A 16591-nucleotide genomic window follows, 5' to 3' on the forward strand; every position below is an offset into this window, starting at 1 on the left:
CTTTTAATTTGGCCTGTAGATATGTTATATAAAGATGGCCAGATGGCCCCCAGGAGGCTTCTTGCAGCTGACTTGTGTGTTCACATAACTTTTTTTTTTTTTTTTTTATGCATGTTTAATTTACTTAAAGAAAGTGAGGAAACCCGTTGCCTTAAAATTCTTAAGTCAACTGATCACTTTTTACAGTGTGTCATATTATCATAAGGTTTTCCTCATCTTACCCTATAACTTGCTCTTTTTTTTTTGTTATTTATTATTATTATTAGTCGAAATTGCGAGGGACAAAGTCAGATTTGCCAAACAAAAAGTCGTAATTAGGTTACCTTTTTTATTTTTTTAAACAAATAAGCGTCCATTCAGTGCATATTATGCAAAAACCCAGACCGCCCCCGTAACAGCAACTAAAGAGACTTTACGGCGTTCACATTGTGCAAGATGAGAGGGGGAGGCTGACGACTGCTCTGACAGCATGCATGGGAATAATTTACAATGTTCTAGACCTGTGTTTTCCGATTAACTGTGTCCTGCGGTTTTTCCTATTTATTGTTTCTTTTACTGCGTGATAAGTCACTTGCGTGAGATTTTTTATTTTATTTTATATATAGGCGTAGGCCTATATCTTTTTTCTTTATTTTTTTTCTCTCTCTCTGCTGCAAGCCTTCATCCGGTTTACCTACACTACTGAACTTGAGTAAGTTAAAGTATAAAGGAGTTTTGTTTTGTCTTTCGCTTTAATGAGCAACCTACTGTAGTCTACGTCTTTCAGTGTATGATAAACGTTCTAAAAGTGGTTCTTTATTCTATTCGATCAGTTTCAAATCTTCATTCACACCCGTCTGCACTTGAAGCAATTAAATCTATGTTGGAATTAACCCCATTTTAGGGTAAAACATTATATGCTACAGATTATATTATTAAATGAATATGTCAAACTATACGTGATTGAGAAAAAATTTAACTTGACGTGAAGGTCCCTAAAAGGAAACTGAAATTGTAGCCTAATAGGCTATAGCCTACTTCGTAGCCTGTTACATGCATGGTTTTTTAAAGCTGAAATTGTGTAAAGAAGCCTAAATGGGTCTGTTTAATACAGTAATTTCAAGAAATGCTTAAAACATCATTCATATAGCCTAGCCTAGAAAAGAAAAATATTTTAGGTGTCAGATCTTATTCTTATTTGTTGTTGCTGTTCTCAACTTCGGGCAAAATAAAGATTAGCCTATTTAAACGTTTTATTGGTGCCCATAAGCTACATTAGACGTTCGAATATCTAATTAATCACAGTAAACAAATAGAGGTGCTTTACATAGGACTATTAGCCTACATTACGGAAGTTCGTGTTAATTATTAAGCTGCTATGACCCTGTAACATGCCACTACTATTTTAAAGTTTAAAAATATCATCGATAACTTTAATGCGTGGTTCAAACGAATATTTAGCTAATAGCTATTTAGAGTAAAAGCCAAATATAATTTATATTGGCCTGATTTATAATTGACTAGCTTACACTGTTCATGACAGGGTGATGGGATAAGCTACCTCAGGTTAATATTTTGCATACAGCTGTTACAAATAATTTAAAACATGAACTTTGTACTATGTCGTAGACGTAGGCTATAGCCTACGGAAACGCATAAAAAAAGGTGTGGGTCACAGCTTCCAAGATCCTGATCTTGCTAACCCAATAAACCACCTGATCTTGCTGAAGTTTATATATATATCTTTCTTTGACACACTTTTTAAAAATAACTTTCAAGCTTAGGCCCACAGAAGTTAAAACCTAAAATTCTAAAGTCTAAATTTTTGTTGTTGTGTTTTTTTTTGTGTTTTTTTTTTTTTTTTTTTTTTTACAATTGCCAGGGCTCATTTTTCAATACTTCAGTCACTTTTTCAAAATTCATCACACAGTGAGCACAACAACAATCTGTTTGCCACTTTTAGTTTGGCACAAAATACATTCGATGATTACATTCTCTTTTCTAAATTACATACAGACCAATTTGCGCGTTGACACAAGCTTTTCAAAACTGTTAAACTTAAGTTCAAAACCTTGCATAATACATATGTCTATATGAATAAGACAGCATATTGTTTCTACAGTAATTCCATATTAAAATATATTCAGAATCTAAAAAATTTAATTACTATAAAAAAAATTAGATGTAACTGAACACCTGCAGGTGTCTTTCAATTGCATTACCATCTATACAAAATGGGAAACTTGGGAATAATTTTGTATTGTAATGTTAACATGGACTATGTAACGTATACTGCAGTGAATTATAACTGGTAGTTGGTGTTATTCTTGTTTTGTAAAGACATTTTACAAAAGAAAACACTGCATAATGCTGCCTGTTAGGTCATTGTTTTATGAGTAACAAAGTGAGTTTGTTGGGTTGTCGACAACCTTTGCTATTGTCATGAAAGAATGAGTTGATCTGAGCCATTGTAACCACAAGTTGATTTTGGAGAAGTGTGAAGAGTTTTGAAAAATGTAGGCTAATGTATTTTCGGTTTACCCTTTTTGCACAAGATTTTGATTCCTCATTCTGAGATTTGAGGGGGGGGTTTAGTTATACTTGTGAAGGCTAAAATGCTTTAAAAAATGTCCTCACTGATATACTGTAGTAAAACTTGTATAATAATAATAATTCGTTACATTTATATAGCGCTTTTTCTGAGACCTCAAAGCGCTTTACATAGAAGAGGGGAATCTCCTCAACCACCACCAATGTGCAGCATCCACTTGGATGATGCGACGGCAGCCATATTGCGCCAGAACGCTCACCACACACCAGCTTACTGGTGGAGAGGAGACCGTGATGAAGCCAATCAGTATATGGGGATGATTAGGAGGCCATGATCGACAGAGGCCAAGGGGCAAATTTGGCCAGGATGCCGGGGTTATACCCCTACTCTTTTTCGAAGGACATCCTGGGATTTTTGAATGACCACAGAGAGTCAGGACCTCGGTTTAACGTCTCATCCGAAGGACGGATTGCTTACACTAACAGTGTAATATAACAGTGACTGAGGTGTTAAAGAATATTTTGTGTGTGCTGTTTTGCCTTAAGCTGGGGACACACTTAATTACTTGAAAGGCTGGTTATGTGTAATTTGTTTGATACTTATGACTGATCATGCCAAACTGTGCTGAGTCAGAAAGAGGCGTTCAGTTGGTATTCACAGTCGGTGTTTAGAAATCTGCTCCAGTCGCTGGAAACAGTCTGTAAGTGTGTTCAGTTCAGTCTTAGAATGTTTCAGCTAGTCATTAAGTGTGTCCCTGGCATTAGAGGTAGCCTTTGGTTAAATAACTAGAATAAACCTCTCTCTGGCCACTACACACTGGAGCTAAATTCGGTTGTCAATTCATCATCTTTTAGTGCTTAATCCGGTACACTGTACACAGTCCAGTAATTTACAGGAGTGACAACTGCATTCCACAACCTAATTAACTCCTGAAAAATGACAACCGCACTTAAAATTCTACACAGTGTGTTCAGAAACGAACTGAACAACCAGTTGTTAATGACTTACAACAAGAGATATGAGAGACAACAGACAAGAGAGCTCTCTCAGATCGGCTTATGTTGGATTAAAATTAGTTGCTTTGAGTTTCACTGCTACGATACACTGCTTCGAGGCCTTCCGGTAAACAATTTGCTGTAATAAAGGTCTATAGAGGTTTTTTAGGTCTTTTAGTATAAATATGTAAGCCTTACTGTTATCTATAAGCTATTGTGCTCCAAATCAAAATTCACAATTAGAAGATATAAGCATTCAAAACTTAGATTATCATTTCAGCTTCTTTAAATGCTCTCTAGAATCTAAAGCGTCCCACCACCTACATTATAAATAGACGCTGAAGCAGCGATTAAAATGAGTCACTTCACATATGAATGCGTGAGTCGGCACAGACCAGAAAACATCGAAACGGACAATGCGCTAACCATCCTTTGAGACGACAGGGGGCGACTCGGAGTAATTGTCCTCTAAACCGTCAGGAATAAGCGGTGAGAAGTAAGGTGCACAGGTTACGATGTTTGTTTTAGTACACCTCACCAAAACCACACTACAAAAGAATTGTTTTAAACCCAGTAAACCTTGAGATTATTATTTGTGACATTAAAACAAAATATAAGGATTTGAGAACATGTATACAACTAAATTAAACTATGATCTCTTAAATATTTTCTAATTTCACTGAACATTTTCATTTAATTCCTTGAACATATGTATTAAACATGAACCTTTATTTTCATTAAAAGAGATTATTTCTGCTATAGTATAGGCAAATGTTTTTTCTCCAACGTTGTTTTTTTTTATTTCCTCTTCAACAGGCATCTGGTTGGTTTTATTCCAGAGTTCGTTGTTGCTGATGGTCTCTGGCCAATGGATATTTAGTATCTTGCGAAGGTAGTTGTTAATGAAGACTTGTGTTTTCTTTGTGATGGCAACTGTTGTTTTCCAAGTGCCTGCTCCATATAGAAGAACTGCTTTTACATTGGTATTGAAGATCCTGACTTTGGTCTTGGTTGATAGTTCTTTAGATCTCCAAATGTTCCGCAGTTGTATAAATGCTGCTCGTGCTTTCCCTATCCATTGTTTGGCATCCATATCTGAGCCTCCCTGCCTGTCGATGACGCTACCCAGGCAGGTAAAGGCATCCACCTCCTCCAGTGCTTTTCTGTCAAGTGTGATCGGGTTAGTGGTGATTGTTTATCTTGAGGATCTTACTCTTGCCTTTGTGAATGTTGAGGCCAATTTGTACGGAGGTATCTGCTACACTGGTTGTCATCTCCTGCAGGCTGCTGCTGAGAGGCAGACCAAGAAACACATGGCGCAGAGAACTGGACACAGAACTTAAGATCATGAAGATGACCTGGAACCAATTGGAGAGGAGAGCCCAGGACAGAGACTCTTGGAGATCCCTTATAGACGGCCTATGCCCGTCTAAATTAAACTATGTTTAGTTCAAGGAGTTCAGTAAAGTTGGCAATTCATAGATTTTAACATCCTGGATCAATAACTTGTGAGTCACCCATTTGACACCCATTTCTAATCATAGTAACGTAGACAACGAGCTACAACCTAATTTCCCTCAAAACGAGCTTTATAATATAAATTGATCTCTATGAGCTGAGAGACAAGTCCGAAGGGACCGTCTGCAAATTGCAAAACCTGAAAAGCGTTTCTACAAAAATAGTAATTAACTTCAATGTTACACACTGTCGTGTCACTTCAGTTTACACATCAAGGAAAGGTCTAGCCAGCTGCTGTTAACAAATGGAAGTAACGTTTGTACTGGACTAATAACTTAGAAGTTATTCAACTACCTAAAAACAAAACAGGATTTTCAACTAATATGTTCACCTTGGTCCATTTATGTACATAATAAAGAGTATAAACTATATAAAATCACATCTTGCTAAATATGAGTCAACATTTAAACCACATATATTTATAATTACTCAAGTAATCTGATACAAATGTAAACATAAATAGAACCCAATTGTTGCATTTAAAAGTGGAATTTTGGTTACATTACAGATGGACCATTACTGGGCCTTAATGGGCCTTAATTGGCCTTTGAAGGATGCAGCCTTTGAATTGGGACACAGTAAACGAGTCTTTTGTCACTATAATATTACTTTAGTAAGAATGGTGGATACTAAACACAAGAGATGCCAGAATGTTGTTACCACGGTGTAAATCATTGCTGTTTCGTGAGTGAGTCATGTTCCGTACACGTGGAACGATAATTTAGGGGACTTCCGCATTTAAAAGCAGTTGTGACTTATGAAACTTTACAGTGTGTACGTGACCACATACATAAGTGTGTGTGTGTGTGTGTGTGTGTGTGTGTGTGTGTGTGTGTGTGTGTGTGTGTGTGTGTGTGTCTTGGTAAACCCTGCAAAATGTCTCCACAAAGATGGTAATATCCGAAATCCTTGTCCTTATGGGGACACTTTTTTAGGTTTAGGACACTTTGGGTTTAGGCCATGTGTCCACCAAAGTGTGTTTTTTCTCGACTGAAAAAACCCACAGCACTGCCAAAACGCTCTCAATCGCCCACAGCTAGGTTGGGGGTGAATGCATCAAAAAATACTTGACAAATGCATTCACAACTTTGCAACCATGTTATTGTACTTTAATACATAAAGTAATACATCCTTTCAATTCAATGTTTGGCCCGCAACAATAGAATACTATAAAATAAAATAAAAAGCTTTTAACAACATTTAAATGACACTATTTCTTTTCATGGCCATAGGTTAAAAATCTACTACTAAAATAAAAAACTACACTATTTCAGTAAAAAAACACACATTTCAATCCTCCTGATGTTCTCTTGTAGCCTATAATTTCTTTATGTGGACTTCTAGGTCGCTAGCACCTTTATTTGACACTGACACGTACGTGCCAGCTTTGCAGAACATGCATTCTGCTTTACACGGATCCCGACCGAAACGAAAACACGGCAATTTTCTCTGTAAATCATCGGTGAACTTACATTTGGGCTTTTTTTTTTTTTTTACGCTGTTACATCTTATCTCGCACTTGACCGTAAACTGAAGCGTCGAGTCATGTTGCTAAAATTCTGTGAACGTAAAGTCCGCCTACTTTTGATTTGATTGGTAATTTCAAATATTCTGACATTGACGAGCAGTGACAGACCAATGAGGCTGAGATGAACACGAACACACACACACACACACACACACACACACACACACACACACACAGGCCTCTGTATTCTGACGTGCTCTCTGCTTGCTGCTGCGGTTTGAGGAACGCGCTGATTATAACAAGACGGGGCGAAGCCGAAGCCGGTTTCATATGTTTTGTGTGCAAAGGCAAGCATGTATTAAAGTACACGCTTAATGGCCCAATGAAAAATAATGAAAACCAGGACATTTTCATCACTTTATAAAAAACAGCCAGGACGGCCAGGACAGTACGTGAAAACAGGACATGTCCTGGGAAAAAAGGATGTTTGGTCAACCTAATGTGATATAGCCTACAGTCTACACAGTATAAAACAGGAATATACTTGAACTTGAACTTGAATATACAGTTATGTCAATGGAAAGTGTGTGCGTTTTTGTGGATTTTGTAGGGGTTTTTCTTCCTTTTTCTTTTTAATCTGGCAAGAACAGCTTTTAATAAATCCCTTAGTTTCTATGCAGTCATCATAGATTGAAGGTATCACTTGGCATTTGTCTTTTGATATAAAACCACATTAGGTCTGTTGTTTCTAGGCAGCCAGAAGATAAACTAACATTGTTTACACTATCCAGACTGTCAGAATGAAAATGCCTCCCACTCACTGAACTGATGCTTCACCTCAAACTAGATTATATTAGATTCGATTCAACTTTGTAATTGTGCAGAGTACAAGTACAAAGACAATGAAATGCAGTTTGCGTCTAACCAGAAGTGCAACAACAACAAAAAAAAAAAACAGAAAAGGGCAATGTGTTATACAAAGTATTAACAGGTGGTGCATAAGCAGGACAAGAAATATAATGCAGTGTAAACAATAGTGTATATAGTTGGTTTACAGAAGGTAGAGTAAAATAAGTTCAATATAAATATGTGCAGTGCATTTAGCAGTTTCTTTGTAAAAGCAGAATAAATATAGCTATGTAATATGAGCAATGTATGAACAGCAGCATGTACAGATGTGCAGTGTAGTAGCAGTAACCTAGTAGTAAGAATATGCAGTGTAATACACTCTAGCTCTGCATCTCGGTGACAACCAACTATATAACCAACTTATTTCTTATAATATATTCTGTTAACAGAATATATTATAAGAAAAACAGATTAAATATGGATATTCAGCATGAACCATATAGACAGATATGTATAGTATGTACAGCTCCATTGTAGTGCAGAGACAGTAACATTATAAAAGTAGTTAGATTGGAGGCTTAGTTGGTTGTCACCGAGATGCAGAGCTAGAGTTCAGTAGGGGGACAGCCGCAGGAAAGAAGGTTCTTCTGAACCTGCTGGTTCGGGTGCGGAGAGACCTGTAACGTCTCCCGGAGGGAGATTTGTAATCTGTGATGGCCTGGATGCCTTGCCACATGCGTCGTCGGGGGTCAGAGTTGTTCTTGAAGTGATCCTCAATCCTTCGCTTTTGGTTGTGCTAGGCCTTTTTGATGCCCCTTTTTAGGTTAGCCCTGGATGAGTTATAGGCTTGGGCATCACCTGATCTGAACGCAATGTCTCGTGCCTTCAGCAGGAGTCTGACCTTACTGCTCATCTATGGCTTCTGATTAGGGAAAGTGGTAATCCGTTTGAGGGTGGTGACCCTGTTGATGTGTGAGTTGATACAGTCCAGAACAGAGGTGGCATATGAATCAATGTCCGTGTGTGAGTCATGAGTGGCCGGAGTTGCGAACACTCTCCAGTCAGTGTTTTCAAAACGCTGCTGAAGTGCTGAGTCAGCTCCCTCTGGCCATACTTTGACTGTCCTTACTGTTGGTTTCACACGTTTGATGAGTGCTGAATACTTGGGCAGTAGAAACAATGAGAGGTGATCTGAGTGTCCTAGATGCGTTTAGATGCACGCAAAGGAGCGGCTTTGTATGCATCAGCCATATTTGTGTAGACTTGGTCTAAAATCTTTTCTCCTCTTGTGGGGCATGATACATTTTGATGAAATTTTTAGGCAGTACAGTCTTTAAATTCGAGAGGTTGAAGTCAACCGCAACAATGTAGGCTGCCTTGGGATGCAGAGTTTGTTGTTCACTGATAGCAGAATATAGTTCTTTCATGGCAATCTTAGCATTAGCATCCGGTGGTATATAGGCTGCTGTTACTACAGTTGATGTGAACTCTCTGAGATAGAAATGTCTACACTTAACCATTAGATACTCTAGGTTAGCTGAGCAGTGACTCTCGGTGATGGTGGTGTCCGTGCACCACGTTTTGTTGACATAAATGCGCAAACCCCCACCTCTGGTCTTACCGGAATCAACAGCTGTTCTGTCGGCACAGAGAAGGCTGCGTCCAGCTAGCTCGATAGCGCTGTTGGATATTTCACTGTTAAGTCAAGTTTCAGTGAAAATCATGATGTTGCAGTCCATAATCATCAAAGGTGTTTTAGGTGAGGGTGTTTGTGCAGAGTACAGTGGGTTTTATTTGGCAAAAAATAAACACAAACAAAACCAAACTGAGGCAAGGCTGGAGTAAACTCATTACATTTAAGCTTAAACAATATAAGTACTGTGAATGTTAAGTCACAAGTGTCTAATGTTTTATGCTGTAAATGTATATTTTTATAGTGTTTTTTTAATGTTTATTTTTTTTACTTTTTGATCATAGATTTGAGTTTTGGTACAGAAAATGGATAGATGGATTTGAGCTTGGAAACCGCTGCATTTTTAAGCTCAAAGACGTGCTAGCACTCTCCACTGGTTAAGCTGCTAGTTCCATAACACTGAAGAGAAATGCAAAAATATGAAAATTAGGTCCTTGTTTTGTGTTTTAACTGATGCTGCAGTTGGTTGGTTGGTTGGGTTTAATCACCTTGAAATGCAATGTAAGTTGCTTAGGATATAAGCGTCTGCCAAATGCAATAATGCATAAATGTAAATGTAATCATCTGCGTTGAGAATCAGAATTCTGTATTGATCAGAATACAAGATGAATGCAAAGCAGTGACCGGACTGGTTAATTATTATAGGCCTAACTAATAATTAATATCAACCGTATCCTGAAGATAATGTGTATGTTTTCAAAATGACTCTAAATACATAAGTGATAGCCAATACCTCTCCTGCCTTTTTGTGCTTTAGGCAATTATGCGTTTCGCATTCAAGAAATCAGTGGTGGGTTTGCTGGTGGTCTTGCCGCTCACAGCCATGCTCATTTACCACTGGAACTCATACACCGTTACAACGATTAATGTGCTACAGGGAGACGACTCTTTAAATGTGCTACTGGAGGAAAGGATACGAATCATGCACCGTGGAAATGACCACATCCCTTACCATATCAAAGATGGCATGTCAAAGTAAGTAGAAATTGATACACTCAAACTTGTCTGCCAGCTTTGCATAGCTACAGTACAGAATCACTTCCTGATCAGGACATATTGCAGATGTATTTTGGGATTCGGTGACACTGGAAAAAGGTCTTCTGTTTTCAGGCTGAAAATTTAAAACATTATTTGAAATTCAAATCTCCACCTTAATGGTCATAGTGGCACCTCCTCCACTTTACACTCTTTTTGTTGTGCATGGAATGAATGACATGATTTGTGGCTAAACTTTAGCCCATAATTTTCAAATGTTTTTTTATATATATTTTTTTTTTAACTTTTGACCAGGTTACTTGCTGTTAATGGGTGTGTTTGTGAAGGCGACAAACCAGGCATTAATTTTCCATTCGCTCAGCTGCTGTTCCCTAAAGTATCAGCTTCACACCTACATGCATCTCTCCAAGGTTCAGACCTGCAAAAAGCAAAGCAATACAGAAATAAAGAGTATCGCAGTTTCAGTAAGAGGTGGTCCATCATTTCGCTATATTGCAGCATTAAAAAAAAAGTTGTTGCTCATTTTGAGTACAGTTTTTGTAAAAAGATACCATTGTTTTTTTATTTTCTTTGGCTTTGTCTCTCTTTACCCACTTAAAGGGAGAGTTCACTCAAATATGAAAATTCTGTCATGCTTTACTCACCCTCATGTAATTTGAAATCAGTATGACTTTCTTCTGTAGAACACAAAAGAAGGTATTTGAAGAATGTTGGTGTCCAAACTACATTGGACACCAATGAATTTCATTGTAAAGAAAAAAGAAAAAAAATGTCTTTATTGTTCCACTGTATTTGGAATAACATGGAGATATAATGACAGAATTTTCATTTTGTGTGAACTATTCCTTTAAGTAGAACCTTAACTGTTAAATTAATAGTGTTTCTCTATTCAGGACGCATACAGCTGCAGACTCGCTTATCTTATCTGAAGCCAACAGCCCTCTTCAATACCCTACGCAGGGTGTGGAAGTCAGACCAACAAGGACCATTCTAATTCCTGGTAAAACACTAAATGTTTTTATGATATAATACTAGACAGAAGATAAACCGAATGCTCCAGCTTGTCATAAGCTGGTTTCACCACGTGTTTGCCATTTATAAAAAAAATAAAAATGTATGTGTCATTTGCAATCAGAGATGTGGACTTAAGTCAAATTTGTGTTACCATTTTGAAGACTTAGTATCTGTCTTGAACTGAATTACCTGGAAACTTAATTTCCATTCTACAGGAAACAAAGATTTTTTTTAAATTTTATGTTTGTATATACATATACATATACATGTACATTTGTCTTGTACATAATAGCTATTTTAACACCTGCCTGGTTTGCAATAAATTAGCATCATCAAAGATTATGATCAGTAAAACTTGGAACAGTTTTTTTTTTTTTGCATATAAAGCTATATCTATGTGTTAAAACACAAGACTACACATTAAGTCTGGTAATGTTCTGTTCTGTTCTGTTCTGTTCTGTACAGGTTTGAGGCTGAACCAAATAAACAAAGTGGACCATTATTTGGTAAGTCCATTATTTGGTATTTGCTTCATAAATGGCAATTCATTAAATTAATTGTTTAGCAAAAATATATATGCAATGTATAGCTTGTTTTGGTTTCATGTTCCATGTTACAGTCATGTTTCCTGTCTTGTCATGTGATTCCCTTGCCCTCATGTGATCCTGCCATGTGCTTCTCTAGTCTCTTGTCATGTTGTCATTGGCTAATTGTCTTATGTTCACTGGTGTGTCTTGTTTAGTCACTAGAGCTTGTGTATTTAGGCTAGGGTGACCATCACTTGTCCCGCACGTCTAATATTGAGAAAATGTCCCGCGTTTTCATCAGTCTGTTGGTTTTTAGTGATCATTAAGAAAACGTGCATGTGTTCTTTTGCCTTTTTAAGAAAGCATTTTATTTAATAATTTTGCGGCGTATTTTTTCACCTATATTTAACAGCACTTCATCAGAAGTACAAATACAACAGCCGTTTTTTAAATCCTATCCAATGGTTGAAAGGAGTAAACACGGCCACTAGTATGTTGTGACGGCTGTCAATCAAAATGTGGAGCTGTGATTCGTTCCATGTGTTCCCTGTCAGAAAACAAATGGATAATTCGGTCAATTAAAATTAAAATTTAACAGAATTTATCAACTTGTTGCCTGCTGTGATTGTTTTGATTCACATCCTTTCTAAAAATATGAACGTTTTTGGTTTAATATATTCTTAATAGATAAGACTGTCAATGATCTAATTTCATGTTGTTTTATATTTTATTTGTTCATTATTTATTTTGTTGGATTTTAATTGGACTTGGTCAGAACTGTTTCAAAAATAGTTATCTGCATGATGCCTGCTGCCTTTGGGCTCAGTGATGTTGAATTTAAATGACAGGTCAAATAAAGACATGTAATGTTACATTGTGATGTAATGGTGTTTTCTGGAAGGGACTAAAGAACAAAGTTTATAGCTCAATGTCAAGCTAAGACATGTCTTTGTTTATTTTGAGTTGGTTCATGTTTGTATATAAATAAATACTGCACTTGGGTTCTTCAAACTTGCCATCAGTGGAATCATTCAAATATATATATTAATAATAGTCATTATTTACTTACCCTCATGTCATTCCAAACCTGTATTCCGTTACAGCTTTGGTTCATACAATGGTGACCATGGGCTGTTATATGGTTAGTTCACCCAAAAATGAAATTTCTGTCATTACTCACCCTCATGCCGTTCCAAACCCGTAAGACCTTCATTCATCTTCGGAACACAAATAAAAATACTGGATACTGGGGTCAGAAAGCTTTAGGATTTCATCAAAAATATCTTAATTTGTACGACATGGCACGACATGAATTTTGGAACGACATGAGGGTGAATAGTTAATGACAGAATTTTCATTTTTGGGTTAACTAACCCTTAAGCTGCAAAAAGGAGGAAAAAAAAGAACCAGAAAATTGGTCTATATAGCTCAAACTCTATAATTCAAGTCTCCAGATGCCATATGATTTGTGTTCAGTTTGGATGTTGATAAATTCAAAAGTTCTCACATGTCTTGTGAACAAACATCATGGCATCAGAACTGCGATATGCACCATATTTGGTAAGAAAGATCATAATTATTTGAAAATGAATATAATGACTTAAATTTGGGTCTGTTTCTCACACAAACCTATCATGTGACTTCAGATGTGTTGAAATTTATTACAAAAATTAGCCTGGACTACTTTTTATGAATCTTGTTAGCCCATGGTCAGTAAACTCTTGTATGGATGGTCACATAAAAATGTATTCTTGATTCATGTTCCATGCATGCAGCATACACGTTTGAAATGAGGGTAAATTTACACAATTATCATTTTTGGGCTGAACTGTCCCATAAATGGAGATATGATTCAAAGAAAGCTACATGACTGAGGGGGTGAATTTGTTATATGATGAAAGTCATTTTGTTCAAAAGTTATTTTGACCCTATTATTCATACAATATAATTTGCAGGTAGATCTGAATGCTACAATGGGAACATTCAATACGGCAGCGCTGGTGGATGGAGTAAAAGTCAAAGGGGAAGGAGAGATGCATATTAGTTTAATGAGCAAATCCCTGTCCTCATTAAACAGGCAGCTTGAGTTTGTTACCTACACAAACACACTGATCCATCCCAACACAGCAGATGTGGGTAAGACCCCAGAACACATTATTTTTCATCTAATATGGTTATGTTTTTTAATTCAGAAATAATAAAAAAAGTAACATCAGCAATTGGGTATAATGAATGAAGATGTTTGTTATGCAAACAACAATGTATTCTCTCATTGGATTGACAAAAAAAAGGTTTGCCCTTAGAAACATGTTCTCTGCTCCATCTGCAATTACAACAAACCCCAGCACTGAGCAAACAGCTTCATGATTGCCTTTATGACTGTACAGTAGCACTGCGTATAGAGAAGGAGAAGGATCAAGGCAAATATCCATTATCTGGCCAGCATATGTTCCCTGTCGTCTTGTATAACAGGTTCCTGTTATTATCTTGTAATGACACAGAGGATAGAGCCATCTATAAGGATTTATAAAATAGAATAATATAGAATTAAATAATCCAAAGTGCACAAATCAATAAATAAGGCAAGATCAGGACGTGATGCATTTAAACAAAAAGAAATGCAAAAAACTGTAAAAACTTTAGATTAGACGCATAACACAGAGGAAATTAACGATGGCTGAAAACCTATATCTAATGGTGTTTTCTATGTCTCATGTTTGAGCACTATTTGATATAAACACAATTTACTGACAATACTTGGTAAGAATTATTTGAGTGAATAATGACTTGCATTTGGGTCTGTTTCTCACACAAATCATGTGAATTCAGAATCACAAAATTAGTTTGGGCTACTTTTTATGGATCTTGTTAGCCCATGGCCTCTAAACTGTTGAATGGAGAGAGCTGCATAAAGATTTGTAAAGAATTATTCTTAATTCCTCTTTTGTGTTCCACACAATAAAATGACAGCAAACAGTTTTTAAACGAGGGTAAATATTGACAAATTTCCTGTGATGTTGTAATGACATAGTGTAAAGCCATCTGGGATTTATAGAGGATAATGATTTTGGATATAAAAAAAAATAATTCCAAAGCACACAGTTCAGCGAATAAGCGAGGATCATTAATAAGATACATTTTAACAGAAAGATAGAAAACTGTAAGACTTTGGAGATTACACATGTATATCATGTTATATATGCCTAATATTATAAACTTTTTGATTGAACAAAATTTACTGACAATACATATCACTTAGCATTTATTATATGCTGTAACGCACGTTTAGCTCTATATTCAGTAGTCTTTTTTGTCTTTTTAATTATATAATACTTTTCCTTTGTCTGTGACAGTACAATTTAAAGCAGGTATTTTCCTGGCCACCTTCACAATTAAGATCAGACATCCACAAATGCCTAAATTCTATAATCCTGGACCCAGAAAAGGTAAAACCGATATATTAAATAGTTATAAAGTCTTTTCAACTCCATTTATTAGAAATTTCACAATACTCATGTTTTGATATTTTCCTTCCCACAGAATACAATGTAAACACTCTGGTCACCATTGCCACAAAAACATTTCTACGATATGATAAACTTCAGGATTTGATCAACAGCATTCGACAGTTCTACCCCACTATAAAAATAGTGATAGCTGATGACACCAGGGATCCTAAACCTGTAACTGGACCCTACATCGAACATTATATCATGCCCTTTGGCAAGGTATGGATGCTATTACATATTGACTCAGCATGGGCTTTTTGAGCTCCTGTGTTTTCTTCTCAGGACAAATAGATTGTTTGTCTGTCTGCTCATCATTACAGGGCTGGTTTGCTGGGCGTAATCTGGCAGTCTCTCAGGTAACAACCAAATATGTGCTTTGGGCGGATGATGACTTCATTTTCACCTCAAGCACCAAACTGGAAAAGATGGTGGATATTTTGGAGAGAACCACTTTGGACCTGGTGAGAGAGCAATTTTGGTTGCATTTTTACATGTTAGGAAGCAGGAAGTGATGAAGAATGTGATTGTGAAATAATGGCAACCCAACTGTCACATAGTTAGTTGCAGTTTCTCCCTCCCGAGTATGAAGCCACACTTTTGTGATTTAGTGTAAGAAACTGCTTTACAAAACCAAAGGTGACATAAAAAACAATAACAACAACAAAAATACTGCAAATGCATATATTTCTCATAACACAAAGCTTTTGTGTTTGGCTAGTTGTGGCAAACAAATGAGATTCAAAGATAACATAAACAGGAAATTGTAAGATGCAAAGAAGTAAGCCAGAGGCATCATACACCTGGGGTTTGGTTCACCTGACTCAACAAACACAAACATTCTAAAGTTAAAGGCTGTTGTAGTATGTTGAGGAACAACTCACACTACACAAACAAACCCCACCATTAACACCTACTGTAGTATTGTACAACATGTTCCTGGATCAACATCTTTGTTGATCCTTCAACATTCCATTCGACAAGTCAGATTTGAGGGACAAGTTTACAGTAAGTTTAGGCTTACAATAAGGGTTTGATGCTTCTATATCAGTGTTATTCACCTATCATTCAATTTTAGGGATAACTTATGGGTAGGATTAAGTTTAGGGATATGGATATGATTAGGATTACATTTTCAGACAGATGTTGTTCTAGGATCAACAAAATACTCTGCAAAGTCAGGAAATATTGCCTGATCATGCCTGGTGCTTCTGGTAGTGAGCAATTCTCATAAAGTTGCATGAGCAATAGTTTCAAGAGCAAGTTTAATTGCCAGGTGTGACTTCTCACAATAAAGTCAGTTCCTCCCTATAGAGAAACAATCTGTGATTTAAGGGGTGGGGAACTCCTCAGTCAAGATGAATGTGAAAATTTGTTTAATGTTGAAATGGAATAGACTATTTAAAAAAATCGCAAGTGCATAGGCTTTCTAGCATTACTATTAGGCTACTATTACAACATTTTAGTTAAGGACTGTCTGTTGCACAGTCACATT

At 36.6% G+C, this 16591-nt stretch overlaps 1 protein-coding gene across 1 annotated transcript in view; it reads left to right on the forward strand.

The window, feature by feature from the left end:
• Positions 1 to 417: 417 nt before the first annotated feature.
• The window catches only part of b4galnt1a (beta-1,4-N-acetyl-galactosaminyl transferase 1a), a 29721-nt gene continuing 13547 nt past the window's right edge, over positions 418 to 16591 (forward strand). Inside the window, exons 1-9 of the mRNA XM_082144905.1 lie at positions 418 to 691; positions 9811 to 10028; positions 10344 to 10520; positions 10943 to 11049; positions 11529 to 11569; positions 13546 to 13726; positions 14944 to 15036; positions 15131 to 15318; positions 15420 to 15560. Of these exons, the coding sequence (XP_082001031.1) occupies positions 9817 to 10028; positions 10344 to 10520; positions 10943 to 11049; positions 11529 to 11569; positions 13546 to 13726; positions 14944 to 15036; positions 15131 to 15318; positions 15420 to 15560 (1140 nt within the window). The 5' untranslated portion in view covers positions 418 to 691; positions 9811 to 9816. The remainder of the gene's footprint in view (positions 692 to 9810; positions 10029 to 10343; positions 10521 to 10942; positions 11050 to 11528; positions 11570 to 13545; positions 13727 to 14943; positions 15037 to 15130; positions 15319 to 15419; positions 15561 to 16591) is intronic.

Source organism: Leuciscus leuciscus, assembly GCF_965113295.1.
Source record: "Leuciscus leuciscus genome assembly, chromosome: 18".
Lineage (NCBI taxonomy): Eukaryota > Metazoa > Chordata > Actinopteri > Cypriniformes > Leuciscidae > Leuciscus > Leuciscus leuciscus.